The sequence below is a fragment of the Talpa europaea genome (assembly GCF_964194135.1).
Source record: "Talpa europaea genome assembly, chromosome: 4".
Lineage (NCBI taxonomy): Eukaryota > Metazoa > Chordata > Mammalia > Eulipotyphla > Talpidae > Talpa > Talpa europaea.
The window spans coordinates 12,136,639-12,164,547 of record NC_140070.1 but is presented as its reverse complement, the minus strand read 5'-3'; the positions used below and the strand labels follow the sequence as shown (position 1 = coordinate 12,164,547).

General features: G+C 43.7%; 1 protein-coding gene across 1 annotated transcript in view; it reads left to right on the top strand.

Moving 5' to 3' along the window:
* The window catches only part of GALNTL6 (polypeptide N-acetylgalactosaminyltransferase like 6), a gene marked incomplete at both ends in the record, with an annotated part of 887,471 nt that extends 859,774 nt beyond the window's left edge, over positions 1–27,697 (top strand). The window contains 3 exons of the mRNA XM_084231985.1: positions 2,845–2,961; positions 10,690–10,839; positions 27,530–27,697. Coding sequence (XP_084088111.1) covers positions 2,845–2,961; positions 10,690–10,839; positions 27,530–27,697 — 435 coding nt within the window. The remainder of the gene's footprint in view (positions 1–2,844; positions 2,962–10,689; positions 10,840–27,529) is intronic.
* Between the last annotated feature and the right edge of the window lie 212 nt (positions 27,698–27,909).

Genomic DNA, 27,909 nt, shown 5'->3' with positions numbered 1-27,909 from the left:
AGCGATAAGCAGTTGCTTTTTTCCCTCTAACCGTGGCTCAGAACTCCCAGGATCAAGCAGAGAGAACAGCACCCTGCAGAAGTCTTTGGCATAAGTTGAGACTGATTTTCCAAAGAGAGTGTGCCTGTGAGGTGCACGGCCCGAGAATGAAAAGGCAGCGCTGCCCCCAGCCCTGTCCACGTGCCCCGGTGGCAGACGCTTTGGAAAAGGGACACAGGGACTTGATAAGATCAACGAGGAGTTTGTTACAGAGTTTGTGCCAGGCTCAAGCCAGTGATGGCAGATCAAACTTTTCTGGGTGTTTCCATTTCACCAAGGAAACTCGCACACTGGAGGATTGATTTTACTAAAGGTCTCTCTCTATATTTTTTAAGCTTGGCTCTAAACATTCCAGGGTAAAGTTCTGCTCTGGCGCTTGTTCTCGGAAGGTGAGAGTGAGTCAGGCGCTCTCTGACACCAGCCAAGTTCATGACCATCTTTTGGGATATCTCGAACTACTAGGCAAAGAGGTACATTCTGCTTGCAAGGGGAGGGAGGCAAGCATTTCCCCTAATCTGGGGTCAACTGTGGAGTCTATGGGTGCCAGGAATATAAATGCAAAAGGGCTTGTTTGTGTCCACTTACAGCTCTGTTTGTTTTTGCAGCGGTGTCCATAGCTTTTCCTTAATGGTCAGAGAGGTCTGCAGGCTAAACTAAGTTGAAAGAATCACGGCTCCGCATCCTAACTTATTTCAGATGCCCCGTCATCAAGCACAGAGCCCCTCAGAGTAACAGCACCACAGTGGAAGGGGAGCCCACGTTGTTGTCAAATGCCCTGGATAAGGGACTGGTACCCACTGCACTGACTCCCTCCCGAGTGGCGTTACACTACCCTCTCCTCCTACAGCACCTAAAATACAAAATAGCTCCCACCAACACCACCCTGTCCCAGAACGTTCCTTTCATCAAACCCAGGATGTTTCATAAGAACCTTCCTTCAGCCTCACTGCCCCACCCCTTCCAGGCATCCCGGTGTGCTGGAGATGCCTTACCTTACCCACCGTTCTGGGCAAACGTACCTGAACAAAAATGCTCACTTGTGTGCAACCTCTAGTTTCCATTTCTAACAGCACCAAATGGGATATTACATCCAGAACTGTACAAAGGCATAAAAGGGGTTGAGATAACTGAGCTTACCTAACTAGAAACAATTCCCACCTCAACCACAGGAGGCTTCCTGGTGCGCACAGAATCAGGGACATCTTCAGTTGGGGAAATCGATTCAGGCAGGAGGATTTCATCTGTGTCTCCATGCAGATTCTTTCTGCTGTTGATGCTTTTTCCCAGCCCTAACTATTCAGTTCTTTATATCAGTGTTAACGTAATTAGACCCAATTTTTTGCTGATTCTGCGACTTTTCAAGGTTCAGACTTTATGTAAAGAGCCTTCATCCAGTATGGGACTGCACCAAGTGCTGCCTTGTCTGCTTTGCTGAAGTCTAGGGTGACATTTATCAATCAGGAGAAATGCTAAACCATGACAACAGGCAGGTAGACAGGAGGTCACCATGTCCTGCACGGGACATGCTCAAGGGTTCTCTCTTCCGCACCACCTGCCTGGCATGACCCCTCTCTGAGCTGAGGCGGTCAAGACAGCAGGTGCTTTGAAGCAGAGAAGTGACACATTCCAAGTTCAGGGAAATGCAAATTTCCTAAATTTGCAAATTTCCTAAATGCAAGTTTCCTAAATTTCCTAAATTCCTAAAATGCAAATTTCCTAAATTCCAAACTACCTAAAACTGAACTCCCATTTTACTGAAGTCTTGAGCTCTACGCTGCTCCCTCTGCTTTCTCAGACTTCCCTTTGCTGCAGCCAACAGCAGTTTAGCTATTCAACCACCTCCTGATCCTTTGCATGCAGACTAGACTCCTTACAGTGGGCTTGCTGGTGTTTCTCCACAGGTGGTATGTGACTTTGAGGCATCATTTAATAATCACATGATTTTTTAATCTATTTCTTACATCATTTTTCATTTTTGCACAACGTATGCATTTTCATCTTGGTTATATTCCCCATACAATTGCAACCCCCTTATTTTGACCCCAGTCCCTCTTCTCCCAGCCCCTTCCCCCTGTAGTGAGTCTCTGGTTTATAGTTGCTTGTTGATTTTGATTTTTTCTTTATTATAGTTATTTTTTCCTGGTCCCTTATTTAGGTTTTCTAGATTCCTGCTATGAGTGAGACCATCTGGTATTTTTATTTTTCTTTCTGGCTTATTTCGCTGAGCATGATCCCTTCCAGCTCCATCCATGTTGCTGCAAATTGCATGTGTTTATCTTTTTGGATTGCTGAGTAATATTCCATGGTGTATATGTACCACATCTTCTTGATCCAGTCATCTGTTTTGGGGCATTTGGGTTGTTTCCAAAGCTTAGCTATTGTAAACAGTGCTGCTATAAACATAGGGGTGCAGGTGCTCTTTAGAATGGATGTTTCTGTGTCCTTTGGGTAAATACCTAGGAGTGGAATTGTTGGATCCTATGGAAGCTTTATGTTTAGTAGGTCCAGAAATCTCCACACAGCTCTCCATAGTGGTTGGACCAGTCTGCACTCCCACCAGCAGTGCAGGAGAGTTCCTTTTTCTCCACACCCTCGCCAACATTTGTTGTTGCTATTTTTTTTTAATATGTGCCATTCTCACTGGTGTAAGATGGTATCTCATGGTAGTTTTGATTTGCATTTCCCTGATTACAAGTGAATAATCACACGATTTTAAAAAGAACTATCCAATCTAGTCCAGGACCACCAGGAGCTAGGGGCACAAGAAGAAACTTGCCTCTGCTTATTTCCTTCTTCTTTCCACAGATTCGCAACGTGGCCGCCAATCTCTGCGTAGACAGCAAACACGGAGCCACGGGAACCGAGCTGAGGCTGGACATCTGCATCAAAGATGGCTCTGAAAGGACTTGGTCTCATGAACAGGTATGTGAGCTCCTGGGAGGGTGGGGGACAAGGCAGGAAGGAGGTACAGAGAGAAAAAAGTTCTAGATCCGAGCCAGGCTGAGCACCTGGGTGTGTTACTAAACAGCTCTGCAGTTAAGTGAACCACTTACCTTCTCTGCATCTGTTTTTTCTCAGAGAAGTTGGAATCATCCATTGAGAGCATACATAAAAATATGCTTTCAGTAACAGAAAGGATAGTAGAAATGTTGATTCTGACCCTAGTTTTTTATTTCCTTCCCCAGAATGATCATTTGCAAACCATGAAAAGCCTGCAGAGTGCTATGGGTTTCTTCCAAGTGACTTTCACGGTTCTAATGAAAGATTCTTTGTGGCTAATAATCTTACTCTCCCCTCTGCTGTATGTACAAAAGAACACTTGATATACAACACCTCCTGACGTTGTAGCAGTTCGCAACATTACACACAAGGGTAACTTTGAGGCAGTGGCACCCCCACATGGACTTCAGGGGACACCTTAAGACCACTGATTGCCTTTCATTGAGAACCATTTCAAAGCAACTCAGTTTATGCAGTAAGGTGTGATTCCTGACCCTCTTTGAAACTTGACATTCCTCGTAAGGAGTGTTTCCTTACACTGTGCCACCGGTAAAAGAGAAAGATAGCAGACAGAATTGTGTCTTCCCTTTGTTAGTGTTTTAATCTTTAATTATAAAATATTTCAAATAGAAAGGTAAAAAGACAGGATAGCAGACGCTTGTGTATTCATCACACAGATTTAACAGGCATCTTCGGCTATTGCCATATTTTTTAAGAGACTAAAAATGGGGACTTCCTGGTGGAGCATGGGGTTAAAGACAGTGCTATCAAGCTATCTCCAGTCCCTGCAGCATGAGTTCCATCACCAGCCGGCCAGGGAGCAACTCACATGGCACAGGAGACCTCTCCTGTCTTGCCCGCTGCTCCCCTCAGCAGTGTACTTCGTCAGTCTGCCTGTTCTGTTCCCCTCTCTGTCTCTGGTGAATCATCTCACCACCTCTCCCACCCCGCACCTCTGGCCTGTACCCCAGTTCTTGTATGCATAAATAAATAAATCTTTTTAAAAATGTATAGCCGCATTAAAGCCCCTCCTCCCATTCCTGCCCCTCTTCCCCTCTGCAGAAGGACATGTCCCAGGTTCAGGACAGAGTTTCTTTCCTGCCTGTGCTCGCTGTTACCTAGAACTGACCATGAAAACCAAAACAAAAGTCAACAGGCTTCAGTAAGGCATTCCTTCTGTCCTACAGCTGCATTCCTCCAGGTCTGTCTTCTGTAGCAACCTGGTAAAGGCCCACTGTGCCCAGCCTAGGACATTAAGGAGTTGTGCAGGTACCCTAGATTCTGCTTCCCTCTTCCCAGCCACTGCCCCATCCTGTCCCACCTCTTGGCTGCATTACAGAGCACAGCGGCCCCCTCAGAAAGGAACCCTGGGCCAAATCCACAGCACAGTCCAGAATGATCAAAATCATCAGAATTATCATCACTGAACCAACACCTGCCATCTCCTCCCCACTGACCAGTCCTCTTGGTGTTCTAGAAGGATCATGGGCCTGCCGTCAACTTTGGGTTTCAGCCAGTTTAACATGTGTGGGCTCATGAAATTCTTAGATCTTTCCAGACCATTGCCAACAAAGAAGCAGCATCCTTCCCGTGGGCACAGAGTAAATGTGCTGCCCCTTCTGCCACCTCACAAGACCCCCTGTCCACAATCCCTGTGTGCCAGCACCAATCTAGAAATTTCTCTTAGGTCCCAGGGAACTTGCAAATAAAAAATGCTATTTATCATTCATTCAATATATCCTGTGGCTTGTGTCCACATGAGAGACAGATTTCTAAAGAAGGAACAAGGATTTCAGCTTTTACTGATTGGAAGGAAATACCGGTGAAAGTTCACTTGTCTCCCTGTTGCCCCCTTTCTTCTGTAAGCATCAGGAGGATATTACAGGGATGTGATAGTGGCCTAATACCAAGAAGCCATTCCGACTTCAGCCTGTGAATAAGAGAGAAGATTTCAGAGGGCTGCAGGACTTTCATCTAGAGGGGAAAGGATATTTTAAATAGGAGCATGTCATCAGGAAAAATCCTCATCTGTTGGCTAAATCTGTTGCACTGCTGCTGTTCAGTGCAACCTGGAAATGTACTTGGGCAGCGAGTAGATCGGAAGTATGCATATCTGAGTGCCTGAATCAGGACTAACTTCTATCCCCTGGAAAGTTCTAGAGTGAAATGTGTACCAGACTGAACATTTTTTGACAGCTGAAAAATGAATATAAACAAAATCAGCAACACTGTATAATCTCCAAAATTACTGGTTCGTTTCCCCTGCTTCTTCCCCTTCACCTTTTCAGCTTAGCAGGCAAAAATCCATGGTCTGTAATTCAAAAAATAATCACCAGAGGGCAGCACCAGACAAGTAGACAACTTTAAAAGAGGCACAGAACGAACAGCTAATGCAGCACTTTGAAAAGATTTCCAGTCTCCAGAGATTCTGCAAACCATGCTGCAGGGAGATTAAGCAGGTTGGCAGCAGGTAGAAAATGCATCCTATGTGAAATATGTGCTACCATATATCGACCTGGAGGTTAAAATATTACAACCTGCCAACCTGCTTTGTTCTCCAGTAATAAACTGTAAGCTTTACTCAGTGACTTAGAAGAATCATTCTTTTACATTTTGACTTAAATTCCTGCATGAGAAAATAAATATAGCAGGACAGGGAAATTACAGGCATTCTTTTTCATTCACATTCATTCAAAATCACCTATTACAACACCCCCGCCCAAAAATAATGGCAAAAAATAAAATACAAATGAATAAACAAAATAGTTGCCTGGGAATTGGAGGAACCTCTAAGGGAGAATCTTTATAAGAAAATGTCTTTTCCTGCAAAGAACTAATTTGGCTTTTATGAACAAAGCCAGTGTATGATTCATTTCTCCGAGACGGTTTTTTTTTTTTATGCAATATGTCAAATTTTATTAAACTTCTTTTTTTTATTAATTAATTTATATATATTTTACATCATTGTCCATTTTTAAACAGTGTTCACCCGAGGCTGTGTTTCAGCTGTTTGCTATCACTGTCATATTCTGTGCTGGCTTCAGTTTCTTTAGGGACCAAGAAAAAAGGAAATAGACTCTAATAAGACTGGAAGGTCTGGAAAGGATACGCCCCAGCTGCCACTGTGAGTGTAAAGGAGAGAAGGGTTGAGGCCTGGCGCAGCTTGGAGGCAGCAGACTCTGTGTCCAGTGGGGCGGAAGAACAGTGGCAGAGCACACCAGAGAGGAGCAAGCAGAGACAGAAGCAAGGCTGGGGAGGTGGGGGAAGGGCAGATTCTCCGTGAACAGTCTCACTCTCAGGACAGATACAATATCCCCGATTTCTGCAAACCACACAATGAAATAAAATAAACTACCCACAGAGAGAACAATAGTTTCCATCTTCTCAAGTCAGGTAGCAAGATTAAGATAATAAGTGAATTTGCAATACTAAGTCTAGTGAGCTTATTCAAATCACACACTGCGGTCCCAGGCAGCATTACACACATAGCATGTTACTATTAAAACAAAGAAAGGGCCTCCCTGGTGGTACAAGGGGTTAAGTCTCAGCACTATGAAGCTATCAGCAGCCACTGCAGCATGAGCAGGGAGCTGACCCACATGGTGCAGCAGACCTCTCCTGTCTTGCCTGCTGCTCCCCTCAGCAGGTTATTTCAGTCAGTCTGCCTGTTTTGCTCCCCACTCTGTCTCTGGTGAATCCTCTCACCCACCCTACCCCCATAACTCTGGCCTACACCCCAGCTCTTGTATGCATAAACAAAATAAATCTTAAAAAAAAAAAAAGAAAAGAAAAACACGTTGTGTGTCATTCTGAATCTATATTTAAAAGTATCACTCAAAACAAGGTGGAGAAACACCAATTCATATTAAAATCGAGGGATTTGAAATTGAAAAACAGGGCAGGTGTTATTGTACAGGAAAACTGAGTGAAATTTAAGTAGTTCTGTCAATAAGAAACAGCCCAAGGGCAGAAGACAAGCCATGAATGTCACAATAACGTCACCCACTACAAACAATGGAAATCCTTTCAGCATATCTGCTGGTTTCAGCTTGGACATGATGGCACACAGAAAGGTGTGCCTAACAAAATGAAAGGCTTAGAGCCTCGTTTGTTTGATATGGTATTAGGATAAGACAAAGGTCAGTCGAAAGCACGTCAAAGATGTAACAGAAAAAAATTTAACTAATGATAGATGCAGAAGAATAAAACAATTGATATAATTAAAGATGTAGACCTGGGATTCAGGAAAATAGGTAAGAGGAGCAGGTAGTTGTAGGTGGTAGCAGTAGTAGCAACAATGATGATAATAATACATGAAACACTGTGATGACTATAGACTAACAGTCAGTCTACAAACCTAAGAATGATCATTGCACTATAGCAACAAACCTAGAAACAAGAAATAAAAGTCACTTAAGGGTGGCCTGAGATATAACTGTGACAAAATATGAACAAATCTATCCAAGAGACAAATTCACCTATATTTGCCCCAATGTAGCAATTTTTTTTAAAAAGATTCATTTATTTATTTATATAAGCACTGGGTACAGTCAGAAGCACAGGAGGGTGAGAGAATTCACCAGAGCCAGAGCGGGGAGCAGAGCAGGCAGAAGGACCGAAGTACACTGCTGAGGGGAGCAGCGGGCGGCAGGAGAGGTCTGCGCGCCATGTGGGACCCTCCTCTGGTGGCCGGGGAGCAGCCGGGGATCGAACCGGCGCTGCAGAGGCCGCGGGCAGCTTTGCAACCCAGCGCTCAACCGCTGTGCCACCAGGGAGGCCCCAGAAATGTGATATTTAAATAAAATAAAGACTTAATCAATACCAATGGCAGGTTGATAGGCCTGGAAATTGCAGTTCCAATAATAGGCAATGATAGTCTACAACTCTTGAAGTTGAAAGTTTGAAACATAGTAATGTTGATATTGGTGTAATTAGACACATGCTACCCAGACCCATTTGAGATACTAAAAGGACTAGTCATTCATCTTGATAGTATCCCAACATACTTTCTGTTACTATAACGAAGCACTTGGTAGAAGCTTTGCTGGACATTATTATATGTCAGTAACTGGAGACACAAGATAAACAATGATACCCACCACCAAGAGCCTCACTGCCTCGTGAGTGGTAGAGACACATAAATAGACAATCTTGATGCAATAAGGTAAAGGATGAGAAGGGGTCAAAGAGTGAAGTTCAATGCCTTTTCTAGACAGTTCTTACTCTTTAGATTCTTACTTTTTACTTTTCTTAGTATTTAGTAAATGGATCTGATAAGTCTGAAAAATTGCTATGTTGGGGCAAACATAGGTGAATTTGTCTCTTGCACAGATTTGTTCATATTTTGTCCCAGTTATATCTCAGGCCACCCCTAAATTTGACTGGTGAATCTTGACCTTCCAGTCAGAGGACTCTAATGAATGGTCAGGAGGGGGTGGGGTTGGGGGGGTGTTGGGGGAATATATTCTGATCAGTGTAAGGAGCTACAAGTATCTAATTGTGTCTGGAACATAAAGAGCAAGGGATACAGCAGGGGGGGTGGGGAGGCAAAGGCCAAATTGTAGAAAGTTCTTCATATTTTAGAGAACTTAAACTGAATTCTCTAAAGGTTATGTGAACAAACTTTGAGGTTTCAGGTGAAAGAGGTATTGCAAATAGATGTGAAGGAACCAAGAAAGGAAGGCAGAAAAGAAACCAATGAAGGGCAAATTGATAATCCAGATGAGAAATGTTGAGAGCAAGGGTAGTGAAGAGAGCAGGAGAGTCCCTCCAGCAACGTTTAGAAGACAAAAAGGCAAGACTTGGTGACTGCGCAGATAAAGTGGGTAAAGAAGACAAAGGTGTTAAAGATGTAAGATTCCAGGGTTGACCAGCTGATTTGTATCAACACCAAATAAAACAAAATGTAGATGGAGGAACAGGATTAGAAGAGAAGAAAATCTCTATATATTGACTCGGAGGTGTCCATGCGAGAAGCAGTTGGGAGATACTACGTGCTTGGACAAGTCATGGATCACGAGTTACCAACATTTTGGCAAGAGCCGAATTGAGAGGGTCTAAGACTAACCAAAGACGGTACAGGGGAGGGTCCCAGCAAAAGCCTAAGCAGCACCTCTGGTGAAGACGGGCAGGGGGAAGGTGCAGTTCCAGGATAACAGAGAGCGCTGTATTTGCAAAGCCAAGGGAGTAGTGAGTTCTACTTTAAAGGGAATAATCAAGATCAGAAATAGCTGAAGAGACACTCGGGATGTCAGCCCCTCAAAAAGGATGCAAATGACTCTAAAAATGTCTCAGTCCACAATGGTATTAAATTTTTTTTTGAAAAAACCAACCTAGGAAAAAGGACTGCACAATTCCTTTTCATGGATCTATTTTAAACACCTAACCTAAAGCCCTTTGTCTTTCTACTTAAATCATTCTGTTTTGTCGTGTCTTCCAGAGGAACACTCCCGTCACAATTCCTCAGACCATTGATTTTCATGGTGATCTAGATCATTTCTTTCTGAATTTCTTCAGACCACTTAGCCCAGTTCCTTGAAGTTCTCTAGCCCCCCGCCCCCAACCCTCCACTTAACCGTTGTCATTAGCCACCCTGGAATCTTGCAAGATTGCCTACATTTTCTTTCCAAGGTAGGATCTGAAATACACCGAGGGCCTGGGAAGTGCTAAGTGTTTTATCCGCACAGCGCTCAGCACTGTGCTCTCTTTCATATCCACGGGGCCTCCTTGACAGCTCTTCGTTAGCAGTTCACAGCTTGACTTCACCAGCCAGGCCTGCCTTCAGCCCTGCTAGAGGAATTATGTAACCTTATTATAATTTTAGAATTGGAAAAAACTGCAGAGCTCATCTAGTCCATGTTTCCCTTTGCTTAGGATTTCTCTTTCTGCTGCCCAGCTTAAAAAAAAATCTCAGAAAATATCTTCCACGGGAGTAGTGTTTTACTACATTGTAAAATCAATGTAATGCATCAGAAGCAGCATTTTTAAAATAATAGAATGAATGGATAGGCTAGACCAGACTAGGTTAGGAGAACTTTCGGTGGGGTACAAGCATCTATTAAACACAGTAATGATAGATAATGTTTTCTGAAACTTCTGTTTCACTTTGGGTGCGTAAACAGTATCTGTTACTGTGAGTTACTGTCCAAAATTTTCCACACTGCCCTGCAGAGTTACTCTGCCAGGGCCAGGAAATGAATTGGTCTGTTTACTTCAACAAGCTTAAGCTTTTATTTAAATCAGATTTTTCTTTTTTAGGTTGCTAGCACCAAGACAGCTCAAGTCTACTCTTGATTTTTATCAGTGATTCTGCTCATTTAGCTAACTGGGTAGCGTGTGATCCAATAACAGGGAATCTGAATGAAGAGAGTGAAGGCAACATTCTTCCTTTTTCAGGTGCCACCCATGACACCCCATTATTTTTCCTGGGACCTAACTGAAAACTTGTTTGCATTTTTTGCAAGGCCCAGCTGTTGCTGCAGGAGCACTTCAGCATGCCTGCCTTTTCACCACCTAGGATGCCAGGACGGAGTGCATTTTTGTAAATCTCAGTGCGGGCTCCACGTTGCTAAAACACTTACCCCCACCTCCTGCTCTCCAGCTCTCCAAATTAACCTCATTTCTGCTTTTCTGCTATTGTCGCTTTGTTAGCTCTTCACTTTTGGATGGAGAGAAGATATTCGACCCGGTGAGCCGCTGCACACCCGGAAGTTCTGCTTCGATGCCATCTCCTACAACAGCCCGGTCACCCTCTATGACTGTCACGGCATGAAGGGGAACCAGCTCTGGGGGCACAGGAAGGTAAGGTGGGCTCACCTCGGGGGTTCTCATGCTGCCCCCACTTCAAGTTTCCTACCTCATGGTTTTGCTCTTGCAACCCGCTGTCTTGCTGTCAGCGGCTACCTGGACACGGGGTGCACAGTTGGCTCATGCACTGGGAGGCCAGCAGCAGAGAGGAAGGAAGATGGACTCGTCTTGTGTTAGGCTCATGACACTCACTTATGACTGACGGTGGCTTGGCGCCGGGACCCGCACAGCAAGGGAAGGGAAGAGGTTTTTGTTTTTGTTTTTCTGAGAGGATTCCTTTTCTTTTTTAAAAATATATTTATTACATCATCCTTCGTTTTTGTACAATGTATGATTTTCCCGTGAAATTCCCACCACCCATTCACCCGTGCCCCATCACCCTAGTCCCTTGTGCTCGGCCCTCCCCTGTCCTGATCCCTCTCCCTCTGCCTCCCCTGCAGAATGTCCCGGTCTATGGTTGCCTTCGGTTTTGATTTTTACTTTATTATAGTTTTTTTTTTCCTGATCCCTTATTTGGTTCCTCTCTATTCCTCCTATAAGTGAAACCATCAGATATTTTTCTTTTTCTTTATGAAAGAGGTTTTAACCCAGACAATGCCCAAACTAAGGGACCATGTACCCAAGAGACAAAAATATACATGTGAATTTTAAGAACCCCAATTTTCTCTCTCTCTGTCACTCACACACACACACACCACCCCACACCACACACCCCTATTCATTGTTTATCTCAGGCTTATTTGCTTGGGAGCTACCTGGGTTAGGACAGCTGCATTCACGTAAATATTTACACCCTCATGGAATGTAACTGCTGAAACTCTTGCATAGAACGTGGCCAAAAGCCTGCCCAACTGCAGCAAAGGAAAACTTATTTGGAGAATTTAAAGATTTAAAGAATTATAAAGTTAAGGTTTTATGATAGAAAAAATAGTTCAGAAATAAATATACGATCGCATTTTGTTGAGCTAATAAAATAAAGACCAATTATCATCTTAAAATGTTTTCATTAATTAAAAAGCTGTTAGGCAATATCCATTAGAGTTGAGCACGTCTGCTTTATGACCCAATAATTCCATTCCTAAGCATATCTCCAACAGAGTTTCTCAGCAGAAGAATATTATAGTGCTTTTTGCTTTACAGGATAATATATAGAAATGAGAATGAATAAACTGTAGCTTCATGCAATAACATAGCTGGAGCATGTAAAATAATCTAGAGTAAAAGGAACCAGTTTTCATTAAGTTGTCTGATAACTTTTAGGTTACTATACAATCTTTTCAACTCATTTGACTCTTAAGGCAGAACTTGGCTGTCAATTAGCAAGTGTTCCAGAAGCTTCTTTCTGTCCCTCAGGTACACAGAACTGCTGGAGACCTTCCAGACAGGTGGAAGATGCCCTGTTTGTCTTTTCATGCTCTGACATAGCCAGCCTTCCCCTAGGCTAGGAGGAAAATGTCACACTCGTCACGGTGATCATGAACTTGGCTATCCCTCGACTGAGGCCAAGTCGTCCCCTGAAATGACAGAAAGCTAAAGGGAAGCCTTCGCAGAGAATCAATATGGGAGGTGGGGTGAGAGGCACCTGTTTTAATACCCATTCTCCCACTTAATACTCTCTCTGGTATCTACTGCTTAGAGGGACACCTAAAATTATATTCAAAGGCAGATCAGTTTGTACACGTTTCTCTCTCTCTCTCCCTCTCTTTCACACACACACACACACTCCCCACACACACACCCTACCTGGCAGATTACGGTTATGTGCCCCCCCCAAAAAAAGTACGAATTGTCAATTGTTATATCCTGTAAAACAATGTAAAATCAAAAGCGCTAATAGCATGATATCAGATACAATCTGGGGGCCAAGGGAATCACAGCAATAGGAAAACATCATTGTTTTCTTTATAAATGACTAAGCCTATCACATGCCTTTGCTCTGCAATACGACACTGCCGGACTGTGCAGCCATACGAGAGTTTTTAGTTTGGTTTGGATTCTGACCTTTAAGGAGTTACTTGCTGGGTATCAATAAAGCGCCTGATTCGCCGTCAGCCTGGTGTGCTGCTGGCCCCTGATGGGAGACCATCTCTCATTACTGCACATTTATTGCACGAGAGACAGAACACTCAATAATGTGCAATTAAGCCAGGAAAATACAGTTGTTTTCATTAGGGAGCTTACAAAAGCTTACAGATGGATAGGACCAATGAGTACCTGTGCATGCCGAGCTCCTGGGGAGAAAAAAACAGCCTCCATGATTTCAAGAGGTAACTGGCAACTTTAACACTGTAAACCTTTCCACGATCCAAAGGGACTGATGAGGAACCAGGAGGTGCCATGTGTGGTGGTTCTTTTCTTAGATCTCTCTGTAGCTGGTGGCCTTGCGTCGCTTAGCAAGAGGTTGCACTCACTGTGTATTTATATAACAAGCAAGGTATTTATACCTAATCAGGAAAAAGCCAAAGGCTCAGATTGGAAAGTTCCTGAAATATCTCATTTGATTGATGATGCAGGCCCACTCAAGTGTACCTGTTTTAGAAAGATGCTTTACTTAGTTTCAAGGTCTATGCCCATGGCATCAAGGGAGAAAGCACAGAGGCAGGAACCCTCGGGGATGCTACCTTGCTGTTCAGATGCACCACGCGACACTGGGGATGCTCCCCCTTTTATTAGCGTATTCCTGAATTAACAGGGATCCCTTAAACTAATACTTGTCTGAAGGGGCTCAGTGGCCCATCTCCAAAGCCCTAAAGTAATCATCACCGACTGGGAAAGAGGCACTAAACTGGTGCTTTGCACAGTCACCTCAGCCTCACACTTTCCCAGGCACTATCACATACAATCACAGAGGAAGAAACTGCTACCAGGTCTGTAGCAGAGTCAACATTCAAACTCAGGTACATCTGGCTTTAAAGTCTCTACTCTTTGCTCTGCCACACTCTTAAGAAATCAGAACAATAGTCCCTGGGCAGCTCTCCAATACCTAGGTTCCCCTCCACTGATACCAGCCACCTCCTCTAGCTACCTGAGATTTCTCAGTGGGAGAAGGTGCCAGAAGCTGCCTTGCTTGAGTAAGGCTGTTGTCAGGTCCCACTTTCTGACCCACAGGCAGCTATCAGCTCCCAGCTGTTTTTTTCTGGAAGATTCCCTCCCCCTCCCTGCTTTCTTGAGATATAATTAGCATATAATACAGTGCAAGTTTAAGGTATCCCATACAATGATTTGACATATGTATAGACTGTGAAATGATCACTACACTGAGTTTAGTTAATACATTTATTAACTCACATAGTTACCTTTTTTCTATGTGCTGAGAATTTTTTTAAGATTTATTTTATTTGTGCATATAAGAACTGGGGTGTAGGCCAGAGAAGCAGCGAGGGGTGAGAGGATTCACCAGAGACAGAGCGGGGAGCAGAACAGGTGGATCTACTGAAATACACTACTGAAGGGAGCGGCAGGTGAGGCCGGAGAGGTCTGCTGTGGCATGTGGGTAGTTCCCTGGCAGGGGATTGAACTCGTGCTGCAGTGGTTGGTGATAGCTTCATAGCGCTGACTTTAAGCCCTGTGCCAGCAGGGAGTCCCTGTGCTGAGAATTTTTAAGGTCTACGCTTAGCACCTCTCCAGGATGGATGTGGCATTGGTCACTGCCGGCTCCAAGCTGTCCGTTACATTCCAGGACTTACTCATCTTAGAACTGGAACTTGGTACCTTTGACCACCTTCGCCTATTCCCTTCCTCTCCACCCCTCACCAGCTTTCAGTTCTTTTTATCTGAGGCTCCTGGCCACTGCCCAAAAAGGGGGGAGTTCCTATTCTTTGGTCTTCTAACTAGGCCCAGGTACACAACTGTACCCCACAATTGCAGGTGCCCAGGATAAGGAATGCCGTCCTTGGTTTTCTTTTGCCACCAGAGGGACCCCTGTTACAGAAACATTGAATTGCTGAATCGACCTCAGTAAAAACATTTATCACTCAACATGAGAAGCAAAATAGAATCTGTCTTCCCTCTTCTCCAGCCTCTACATCTAATTAGCCACTGAGACTTGGCAGCCCCTCCCCGAGGCAATATCTCTGAAGTCCCTCCCTCCTGTGTCCTGCTTGCAGCCCTTCCTCGTCTTACCTCTGGATCATGGCAGTAGTCACCTGGAGGGTCACCTGCCTCCTGCCCTTTCCCCTCCAGCCACCTTCCATCCTGAACCTTACCACTGCATTCCTGTCTCTTACAATTTCACCTGTTTCCCACTGAGTAGAAACTCCTTCTTTTCCCAGTTCTTATCCTGACTCTTCACAATTGGGTCAATGTAAAGACTGCCTGTGGCCTCCCTGTTGGCACAAGGGGTTAAGTCTGAATACTATGAAGCCATCAGCAGCTACTACAGCACTGAGTTCGATCCCCGGCCAGGGAGCTACCCACATAGCACAGCAGACCTCTCCTGTCTCACCCGCTGCTCCCCTCAGAGTGTATTTCAGTAGACCCACCTGTTCTGTTCCCTGTTCTGTCTCTGGTGAATCCTCTCTGGCCTGCACCCCACAATTCTGGCCTGCACTCCAGCTCGTGTATGCATAAATAAATCTTTAAAAAAAAAAAAAAAAGAAGACTGCCTGGCCAATCTACCACATCCTAATTCATCCTGGAACTCTAATGTGATCTCGAATCAATTATTTTGCAGCTATGATTTTCAACTTCATCAAATGATAGGGATAATAATTGAGAGAACACATGTGAATTTCTAGCACAATTTTATGATCAAGTTTACATCTCTGTGGGTGACAAATGCACAATTCCCTGTATATAAGGACTTGTTATTGGAAGGCTTGTTTCATCTTCTACATTTTGGTAAATAATTCATTGAAATACTTTTCTGTGTATAATGCAAGTCAGCTATTGATCCGTTTTCATGTTTATGTCCAACTGGTCAACAATCTTTTTTTTTTTTTTTTAAGATTTATTTATTTATGCATACAAGAACTGGGGTAGAGGCCAGAGGTGTGGGGGTGAGAGGATTCACCAGAGACAGAGTGGGGAGCAGAACAGACAGATTAACTGAAATACACTGCTGAGGGGAACAGCAGGTAAGACAGGAGAGGTCTGCTGTGCCATGTGGGTACCTCCCTGGTCAGCCGGGGATATAACTCATGCTGCAGTGACTGGCAGTAGCTTGATAGCACTGTGTCTTTAACCCTTGTGTCACCACCAGTGAGGACCCTCAACCACCATTTATTAGAAAGACCATGTTTCCCATTACACTGAAGTGCATTTTTGTCATAAGCCAGTGGGCCTTAAAATACATGCTCTATTTATGAGTCCTCAACTTTTTACTGACTAGAAAGTCTTAACCACATAGGAAGTAAGCTAATAGAAATAAACTAACCTAATCTAATAAGAGGATATCTCAAACTCACAACCATCACCACTCTTTAGTGGAGAAATGTCAATACTTCTCTCCAGATACCGGGAATAAAATGGGATATCTGATATCATTACTTCTGTTCACCTTGCACAGAATAGCTTACCCAGAGTAACCAGGCAAACTAAAGCGATTAAAAGCTTTAAGATTTGGAAAAGAAAAAATAAAAGTCTATATCCAGATGACATGGATATGTAGAAAATATAAAAGATTGTGCAGCTAAGCTATTAAAATAAGTACACAGCATAGTCCCTGTATACAAGGTTAATATCAGGATATTAATAGTCTATACACTAGCAATCAAAAATAGAAAACAAAATTCAAAAATGATTCCATTTGATCACTATGAAAAGCATCAAATAACTAGGAATAAATCACATACAAGTTGTATAAGTCCCTTACACAGAAAACTTCAAAACATCACTGAGAAGAAATTTTTTAACATAGAAGGATCTCTCTTTTTTTTTTTTTTTTGGTAAAGATTTATTTATTTATTTTATGCAAGAACTGGGGTATAGGCCAGATGTGCAGGAGTGTGAGAGGATTCACCAGAGGCGGAGCGGAAGAGGCAGACTGACAAAATACACTGCTGAGGGGAGCAGCGGGAGAGTCAGGCGAGGTCTGCTGCACCATGTGGGTTGCTTCCTGGCCAGCTGGGGATCGAACTCATGCAGCAGAGGCTGTGGATTGCTTCATAGTGCGGTTCTTAACCCCTTGTGCCATCAGGGAGGCCCCCATTGTTCATTTTTAAATAACATTTGCTTCCCCCATCCACTCAGGTGTTGTCCCCATAGAATTTCCTTTACCTCAGAACCACTTACACAGCCTCCCAACGACCAAATGTGAGAAGTTTAGATAACTTTTCTTAGTTACTCTCTGGGGTATTCATCTAGTTTAACTTCCACAGGAAAGGACTCAAAAATAGCATCAAGCAGGAAATAGAGATAAGAAGTACCTGTCAGGCTAAATTGATAACAATGCAACAGTCACATTCATTTAAAAAGTAAGGGGGTTGAATTCCTGCCATGTGCCTACATTTGACTCTTTATTGTAACTTATGCTGTATGCCAGAGCCTTGGCCTCTCCGTTCATAACATCATATTGGTCCAAAAAGATGCCAGATGGCAGGCTGCAAGGTTGTTATTTTTAAATCATCTTGGTTAGGTATTGATTCAGGACCCAGAATGAGGAAAGTGTATACAGAGTTTAATTAAAAAGGCATGTAATTTGACATCGGGGCTGATATATGAAGCCCCACTGCAAAATCCTGCACTTGTGGTCACAGTCAGGCCACCACACTATCCAGAAACAGCCCATTCAGATGTGGACAGTTCCCCGGTCTCTGGTCACAAACAGATTATACTTAATCCATTTTGTTCAAGACAGACCCCAAATATTTGAACAATGTTTGCCTGATACTTACACTTTCATCTGATAGAAAGGCTCAATTTTGTGTTACTATTCTCCTTATGACTTAATTTGGATCTCCCTCAGCCTCCTGGACACTAGGTCCTAAGGTATCCAGGCCATCCTGGGAGGGTCATGATGCCCAGATGTGAGCACAGTATTCTAGGTGTGTTTTAACCAAAGGAAGTAGAATGAGTATGTTTCTAGCCCCCTCTGTTAGGAACATTCTTTTGTTATGAGCAATGTATTTTTGTGAATTTACCTTGAGATGATTGACTTTCTGCCTTAACTTCACATACTTGGATTCTTAATGAGTTTTCAGTGTGTGTGGATCTATATCTGTCTGTCTGTCTGTCTATCTATCTATCTCTCCCATATATTATCAATAGCTATAGATAGGTATCCCTCTGTATATACATATATCAATAGATTAGATAGATATAGCCACAGTCTTTTTCTCTTGTTTTACTACAGACACTTCAGTCTATACCTGTGCAGTTCATCGTTTATACTTGTGTAACTATTTGTTTCTACAAAATTCTAGCTCACCTTATTTACTACAACCTGGATTTTGAGTCATTGGTGCAATTTATTAGCAATAGAACTAGTTTTGTCCCATCCATGACCTCAACCTGCATGCACTCATGCCCTCACCAAAGTTGGTGAGCCCAATACACAGACCAAGAACCAAGCCCTGTATTCTATCACAGAGATGACATTGCCCCATTAATGAAATTACTTGACCAGATATAAATTCACCCAAGAGTACGATCTTCTAGCCCATAAGAAAGTAACAAACTTTTAAAACATCTTGCTGAAAACCCAATACACAATGACCCCCATTTTGTAATAGGAAACAAATCATTGTACTCTGAGAAGCCGTGATCCCTCTACAGAAGAATTCAATTCAAATTGATGATTCAATTGAATCAGGAAGAGAAAGGATTACTTCCAAGAAGGGGATACATTCCTCCCAGTAATGAAGCTATCTTTTTTTGAGAAATTCCAGCTACCTAGTAATATTCCTACCCATTACCATATGACCTAACACACTAAACCGTCATTCTCTGGCCACTCAGAAGAAGAAAGATTCACCACAAACTATCTGAAGCTCCAACTTAAGGACAAAGTCTTCCTGAATTGAAAACTTGCCAGGATCTAGACTGTCAAGCAGAAAAGAATCTTGATAACAGAAACTGTAAAAACACTGAATGAGTATTTGTTAATGAGAACAATATCTGACTGCTGGGCAGGTACGGGAGCAAGACGGCTCATTGGCTCAGTCAGGAAGAGGGAGAAACTAATATAGAGATCTAAGATACAGGTTCTGGGTCCTGAGGAAGCTGAGATTTGGGTTCTGGTTCCATTGTAGGTCCTAATCTGGAATCTTGGGAATCTCCCTTACAATGCACATCTGTGCCCACATATATAAAAGACGGGTAATAATAGCATCTCCACTAGAAGAATATTGTGATGATTAAAAAAAATTAAATGCACCCAGGGCATAAAAATTAATAAAAATTCAATTTGTGGCCTCCCCGGTGGCATAGGCTGTTGAGTACCGTGCTGTGAAGATGTCCGCAGCCTCTGCAATGAGGGTTTGATCCCAGCCGGCCAGGGAGAATCCCATATGGCAAAGCAGACCTCTCCTGCCATGCCCGCTGCTACCCTCAGCAGTGTATTTCATCTGTCTGCCTGTTCTGTTCCCCGCTCTGTCTCTGGTGAATCTTCTCACCCTCCCACACATCTGGCCTGTACCCTGGTTCTTGTATAAAAATAAATAAATCTTTAAAAAATAATAAAAATAAAAATTCAATTCACACTAACTACGATTATTCCACATACTCAGCAAACTGTCTTCTGACTTGACTCTCCAAGTAAGTTTATGAACAGAAAAAGATGGGCTGACCAGTCGTATTTCCATAAGGCATATTGATGTGCTCTTTCAACTATTTAGCTATAGTTCAATAGTAGAATGTAAATGCCATTCAGTTGTAGATTTTCTCCCCTGATTTCTTTCATGCAGTGCTTAAAGTACTGCTTGACACATAGTAGGTACTTAGTGTTCTTTGAATGAATGAATAAATAAATGAGCCCAGCTTCTTGTTTATCCACATGCACTGTCTCTTCACATTGTTTATGTGGTTCGGGTAGATAAAATGAGAAAATCTAGGTAGAACTCTTAATGTACTTGATGAATAGCAGTTATTATTATGTTCATGTAACTTCCGGCAGGTTTCCTGAGGGGAGATGAAGAGGTATGGACAGATGGAAACGAGATGCAGAGCAGATGGGTTTTCTCTACTCTCGGAGTGCTCAGTCTACTGGGGAAGCAGACAAATAATGAAATAAATTACATGCACAGGATAGTATGAGAACACAAAATACTGGGTTACAGTCAAATCAGAGAGGTAGGCAAGGCTTCTCTGACAGACTGAACTTTTTAGTGGATACAAAAAAAAAGGAGTAATTGAATAAGTGGAGAAATTGATCAAGGAAAAAGATTGCAGATCTAGGAATCCACTTGTGAAAAGATATCGGCAAAGTCTTATTTTTCTTGGATAGACAGAGAGAAGCCCGTGGTAATGCATGAGATTGTGAGGGTTAACAGTAAGCTGAAGGCCAGAGACATTGCCAGGGGACAAGACTTACAGAACCCTGTAGGCCTGGCTCAGAACTTAGCTAAAAGACCAGGAAGCCTTTGAATGGTTTAATGGGCAGAGATCTAACAAATCAGAACAGATTTCTATCATGAATCTGGCTGCTACAAGGAGAATTGGGGATACACTCAGTATCCCCTCGCTAGCCCAGAATAACCAGTGAGCAGGGCAAAGGGAGGCACTGAGGTCTTTCTGTGGCCCAAGGTCATTTGGAAGCATTCTTGTTGATCGGTCAATTAGCCAGTGATGCAAGACCAATTTTCTCCTCCTGTGAGAAAGTCTACCTGTCAAAGGGAAAATGAAGGATAAACAATCAGACTGCTCATTTGCATTCTCCCAGATGCCACAGGAAAAATAGAAAAAACCTACGTAATTTGTCTTTCTTCCAGCACTCAAAGGACATGATATATTTGTCTTATTCTTCTCTGCAAATAGGTGGGAAAGCAGAGATTTTTTATCCCATATGTCATTCCACAGATGCAAAATTTGAATCAAAGATGGTCAGGTATAAAGATGATCAAAGATGGCCAGAAATAAAACCAAGACTGAAAACTTAATTCCAAGCCTCCATTCTCCCATATCCAAAACAGACGCAACAGGCTGCGGACATCACAGACTTCTCTCCCGCAAGCGCACTCTCTTCAGTGTATGTTACAGAGAAATGAACAGTCAATGTGAGGGAACATACAAGTCCCCCACTTTACCCAGAGGAGTGATCCTAGTATCTGCTCTACACCCCAGCTCCTGGCCAGGCACCCAAACCTGCCTGTGCCATAAACATCTCCAGCTGGTTATATATATGGAAAACCCCAAATCCTGATCATCCCTACCCTGAATCCTGTTACTCTTCCTGCATGTCCAGTCTCAACACTGCTTTTCCTCCAGGCCCTCCTTCCCTCTGCCTTCACCCCCACAGCCCATTCACCAGGAGCCCCTCTGCAGCACCTTCTCAAATACCTGAGATCACTTCTCAGGTCACCAGCAACTTCCCCCCATTGCTTCTGCCTCAGTTTACATCGGGATGATGAGAAGCCTCTGACTTCTCTTGGCTGTAGTCAATGCCTCCTCGCACTCTCACTTCATCCTACTCTCCATCACTGGCGTGGCCCCCACTAAAATGCAGGTCCTGTGGCTCTGTTGTTTTAAATCCTCAAGGATCACCACTCACACTTGCAGAAAAAATCAAGCCTCAGCACTGTACCCCAATCTCCATGAGGTGACCCTTGCGTCTCTCCTGGATCGCACTGTCTGGAACAACCCCCCCACCCTCACTGTCTCTCACGCTCTGGCCATGCCAGACTTGGGGGCCCCAGCACATGAGCAAACCTCCATTGCCTGGGGCATGCTCTCCTGTCCTCCCTCACTCTGGCTTCCTTGCGGCTCCTCCAGCCCACACCATGTGCTCCTGCTTAGGGTCTTTGCCCCGGCTCCCCCCTTCCTCCCCGCTCCCCAAATATTTGCATGTTTAATTCCTTTACCTTCTTCCAGACAGCCCAATGTCTTCTCAGGGAGGTGCTGTCCTATTTAAGCTTGCACACTGGCTAAATATTTTAAGCCCACTGTTTCTTGTGTGAGCCCTCTCTGTTCCATCCCCAGTCCTGCCTCTACCAGGAGGGTGGAGACTTGGGTCTTATTAAGTTCATTGATATTTCCCATCTACCTAAACAGGTGCCTGATAAGTACTATGTACCCACTGTGTTGTTTTTTTTTTTAAGATCTTTTTTTTTTTAAGATTTATTATTTATTTATACATGCACTGGGTACAGTCAGAAGCGCGGGAGGGTGAGAGAATTCACCAGAGCCACAGCGGGGAGCAGAGCAGGCAGAAGGACCGAAGTACACTGCTGAGGGGAGCAGCGGGCGGCAGGAGAGGTCCGCGCGCCATGTGGGACCCTCCTCCGGTGGCCGGGGAGCAGCCGGGGATCGAACGGGCTGGCGCTGCAGAGGCTGCGGGCAGCTTCACAACCCAGCGCTCAACCGCTGTGCCATTGGGGAGGCCCCCCACTGTGTTTTTATTGAGTAAATTTGACTGTAGATTTTTTTTGAAGATTTATTTATTTATCATACAAGAGCTGGTGTACAGGCCAGAGGTGCGGGAGGTGAGAGGATTCACCAGAGACAGAGCAGGGAGCAGAACAGGTGGATCTACTGAAATACACTGCTGACGGGAGCAGCGAGCAATACAGAAAAGGTCTGCTGTGCCATGTGGGTCACCTTCCTGGCCAGGGATTGCAGAGGCAGCAGATAGCTTCATAGTGCTGAGACTTAACCCCTTGTGCCACTAGGGAGGCCCCTTGAGTAAATTTTATTGAATGCATTAAATGCATAAATATACTTACTATTTTGCCTACTCTTCCCTATGCCTGAAATGTCCTTGTTCACCCTATTCCCTGTTATTTACAATCTCATTTACATTTTTTTTTTTACTTCAAACACATTTTGTTTATGTATTGCTCTCCTCCACTTGGATCAAGGGATCTATCTCAGGTTATCTTTGTGTAGCTGTATCCAAAGACAACCAGAAAATAAAAGGCATTCAATACATATTTGCTGAATATCATTGTATTTTGGGCAAAAGTCCTAGACACAGAGATCAGATGCAAACTCTGACCATAATTATAGAGAAGAACTCAGTCCAGAGCCCTGGGTGATGTTTGTCCCATAAAGCCTTCTGCTTAAAACCAAAGCTACTGGTGGATTAATTGGATAACTAATTGAGGCAAGAGCTAGTGGTTGCCAGTTCTGTCTTGCCAAGATTTCAGGAAATGAAATCTGGTCTTGAATAGCTGGACTCAGATCATATGGTTAGTATACTGTGATTTTTACAATTGGGGATGCACCTGACTGCAGATAAATTAAGGGATTGTTATGTCTATTTCTTAGTTACTTTGTAGAGGACACTGTGCCAGCAAGTTCACATATTTTTTTAAGACTTATTTATTTATGCATACAAGAACTGGGGTGATACCAGAGGTGCAGGGGGTGAGAGGATGCACCAGAGACAGAGTGGGGAGCAGAACAGGCAGATCGACTGAGATACACTGCTGAGGGGAGCAGCGGGCAAGACAGGAGAGGTCTGCTGCACCATGTGGGTCATCTCCCTGGCTGGGGATCAAACTTATGCTGCAGTGGCTGGTGATAGCTTGATAGCACCAAGTTCACACAGATGAACTCATATTTTCCTAACAACAAACTTTTGAGGCAGATGTTATCTACAGTTTACAGATGAGGATGCTGGAGTTCACAGAATTAAATAGCTGGCCAAGGTCACACAGCAAGTAAGTGGCATGACTGGAAATAGACACCAATGACCTAGGAATGAAACCCCAGCGCCATTCTGAGCACTAGGCTGCCTCCTCTCACTGTGTGAGAGTATCCTCTCCAGTCACCTTTCTCTACATGAGAATCACAGCCCATGCTATTGTCTTTGGTGTTTGGTTCTTGTATTACCCTAAAAACAGTGTGAAATGTTTTCTAGAACGAACTTGTTCTTTCAAAGTTCAGGTACTAGGGAAAGGTGAATCTAATAAAATTTAGTGCTGACCTGCAAACGCACAAAAGGTCACAAAGACACCCTGCAGGGCCTCCCCAGTGGTGCAGCAGGTTGAGTGCAGCACTGTGAGGCTGTCTGTAGCCTCTAAAGTGCGGGTTCAATCCCCAGCAGCCTCGGAGCAACCCGCATGGCGAGCAGGCCTCTCCTGTCTTGCCCGCTGCTTCCTTCAGCAGTCTGTTTTTTCAGTCTGCCTGTTCTGTTCCCCACTCTGTCTCTGGTGAGTCCTCTCACCCTCCTGCGCCTCTGGCCTGTACCCCAGCTCTTGTATAAAAATAAATAAATATTAAAAAAAAAAAGACACCCTGCATGAACTGAGTCCCTTTCAAGGGGCTACCTGAAAAGTCCCACCTTCAGCATTCATGTGCATTCTGATTGGCCAGCACCTTGCAGTTAGCTTGACCTGATTGCTTGTGAAGAATAGTTCTGCAACCCTGCACCTTAATGTTTCTATTTTCTGGATTTCTAATTTTCTATTTTCAAGGATTCCCAATTTTCTGATGCAAAAACAAAACAGAAAAAACAAAAAAAGAGGCAGTTAGGCAAGTTGAGAGGGTGTAGAGGTGTGGTTTGCTGTGTTACATGTGAACAGCAGGGATTATACTGAGCCTTCCCTCAGGACTGAACAAAGAATAATCCAGTTAAAAGCACCCATTAAGGGGACTCCCCTGGTGGCGCAGCAGTTGAGCACTGAGCTGTGAAGCTGCCCGCAGCCTCTGCAGCGCCGGTTCGATCCCCGGCCGCCGGCGAGGGTCCTGCATGGCACGACAAACCTCTCCTGTCTCGCCCGCTGCTCCCCTCAGCAGTGTATTTCATCAGTCTGCCTGTTCTGCTTCCTACTCTGTCTCTGGTGAATTTTCTCACCCTCCCATGCTTCTGACTGTACCCAGTGCTTGTATAAATAAATAAATCTTAAAAAAAAAAAAAAAAGCACCCATTAAGGACAAAAAAATGGCTAAAGCATTGGAAGTCCATTCCAAAGAAAAGACTGTATTCCGTTCTGTTACAGTCATTTCTTATCTTGACTAAGATAAGGATAGAAGCATGCAGGGCCATCACAGAACAAGAGACCATATTCAAAGAACAGTGACTTGATCCACTGACTTAATACCAGCCAGGAAAAACCTCAGTAAAGGCATTTAGTAATCCAGCAGGACCGGACAGAAACATAAAGATAGCAATTATGTAACCCCAAGGTCAGATGTGCAAAACCCTTGCTCTGCGAAGGCTAAAGGCTTTCAGAAGCTTCTCTTCCAGGACACACAGACCCTTCTCCAAAGACAAGGACAAGTGGAACTCGGTCTTTCACAAGAAACAATCAAGCTGTGGGTCTACTGAAGAGTATTGATAGTCCCTGCACAGGTGTCCTGTCATTTGTCTCTGTCATGAGTGAACTTTGGAATAAATGTTTGTTCAATTTTACAACTGGGAGCAGCCCTAGAGATTGATCTGTCCATCCCCTGATAAAGCATCTCAGACATAGATCCAACTCTTAGGAGAGCATAAAACAGAAAACACATTCTGGATTTTTCCGGGTAGGGCTGCATTTGCATCTTCTGCCTGGCTGACCCCAGGAGTCTACTTACATTCGTCAGAACATGTGTTTCAAGTTGAGATTTGGAAAAACATGCTCACCTTGTGGCTCAGAAAAAAGGTTCAGAAAAATGAAATGTTCAGAAAATCTGGTTGGCTTTTGCATCTAAGCTGAGGTACACAAGCTGGTGAAGGGAAGAGGAGAGAAACATGGTCTACTCCTTTCCTCATTTTTTTAGTTTTTCTGGAAATTGGTGCTTTGGGGGAGAAACTGGAAGCCTATGAAGGTCCCTACTTGAATTGTTGGGAAAAATAACACTAGGAAGAAATACAGGTCATTAAATGGATCTGGATTTCTGATATACGCGTGAATGTGGAATGCATGAATGTGGAACTAAGTGAATTTGAATTTGAATTTAGCAGGTCATGTAGAATGTTCATGAATGTAACAACTAATAATGCTCTTTGAAAAACTCATCTAAATTAAGCTCCACAGAGTTAAAGTGGTTGAAGTTGAGGCTGGGAGAGCGCAAGGAATGCTGAGAAGTAAGGGATGAAGGAAATGAAGGAAACTCTGCCAAGGAGCTCTGGTAACTGGAGAAGTATATAGTACAGCAAGCACATTTGACCCCAAGAGGGAAGGGTGGGTGCTGCGAGCCACACAGCCCCCCTCCTTCCTTCCAGAAGCTGCTACCTCTGCTCTCAGCAGCCAAGAGTTCCTCTGAGCCTTCCATTGGGTCAAACAGCAGCAGAGCTAGTGAATCAGGAGGCAAAGAAAATGGAGGGAGACCTCGGGATCCCTCTTTGTGTATGAAAAATCAAACCCACGATAAACTCAGGAAATTTTAAATAAAGAGAACAGAAGAGAATAGTGAGCCTTTGTAAGAGGCACAGCTCTGTTGACACTGAAAATAGAAACAAACACACTGAATGGCTTTTCTCCTTCCTTGTTCTTTCTTCCTTCACACAGTGCCTAACTCTGCAAACATCCGGATCCTATTGGACATTCAACATTGGTCACCCGAATCTTACCATACAGGAGCAGAAATATTTATATAGGGTGCCTGCAAAGCTAATTCCAGAAGCCATGCGAGTGTAATTGTCCTCAGTGAAAGAAAATCATCAGAACCTGTACACATTTCCTAAGCGAAATACAAAACATTACTTTCTTCTGAAGTTTATGTTCTTGACATTTTTTTCTAGCATGAACACTGTAGAGACAAGTTTTGATTACCAGTTAAGCTCTTTTTTCTTAGCACGGACTTCCTTTTCCCCGGCTTGCACAATAAAAAAAGGGTGTGTGCTCATAGCGATGCAGATAATAGGCTGGCACGATGCCCTGGTGGTGCCCTGATAACACCCTCATCCACAGGACGCGTTATCGTGTCCTTACTGACATTTTCTGAAACATGAACACAGCCTCCTCCATTTTACAGAAAGCTAAGAGAATCACACCACAGGAAGGGTGTGAAAGCAATAAAGTGGTTGAGAAGAGACAGAGCTCAAGAGCTAACAAATTTGAGTTTGCACTTTGAGTTATTGCTTGTGGTCTTATCCCGGGCGTATCCCGGGCCCGCATCCATCTTCTGTGCACTAGCTCATCTGGCTCCGGTTGCTTTTGCACATCCCCTTCCCTGAGGCTTCAGTGTAAGGGTCGGGAAATCAAGGCTCTTCTGTGTGGTTGTGCTGCGCATGCCTGCTTGCGTGTACGTTAATGTACCCTGTGGATTAAATTACCATTTTTGTGCCCATGTCTCTCATCAAATTGCTAGATTATAAACTACTTGACAAGTAACCTCATATAACTTTTAGTGTCAAAACCCAACATGTAGAAAAATGCTAACCACAAAATAGGAAATGAATATATTTTTTAAAAAAAGGAATGAATGAATGAATGAATGGTTTCTGATTGGACCAGCTTGGAGGCGAGCAAAGTACCAATGGACTGGAGGAAACATTGGTCCAGGCGGCAACTCAGCCTGTTACTGTTTGATTTAGGAGCATGTCTGCCACACAATGGGTGTATGCTGAAATGGAAACATGGAAATTTTACTTCCTCTGTATATTTAAGATGCTCACCATGCACTATATACTATGTCAGTCTTTTCTTTCTCATCAATCTAGGACAGAACGTTATTCCATCCTGTGAGCAACAGCTGCATGGATTGCAACCCGGCAGAAAAGAGGATTTTCATGGCCAGATGTGACCCTCTCTCGGAGACTCAGCAGTGGATTTTTGAACATATTAATAAGACTGTTTTAGAAAATTTTAACCACCGTGCCAGCTCCTAGAGAGAAAGAAGGAAGAGTGATTACCTACAGATTATAAACACTGCATTTTAGCCGGCATCCGGGTCGAAGGAGTCAGGAATAACATTTCCTAGATCCAGGAAGCCTGGTTTAAAGATCTGTAAATGCCACGTCCAAGTAGGTTGTCCTGAAGAACTTCCTGCATCTGAAGAACTTGGCTGAGAACCTCACCAGCTGCTTCTGAGAACTTGAGA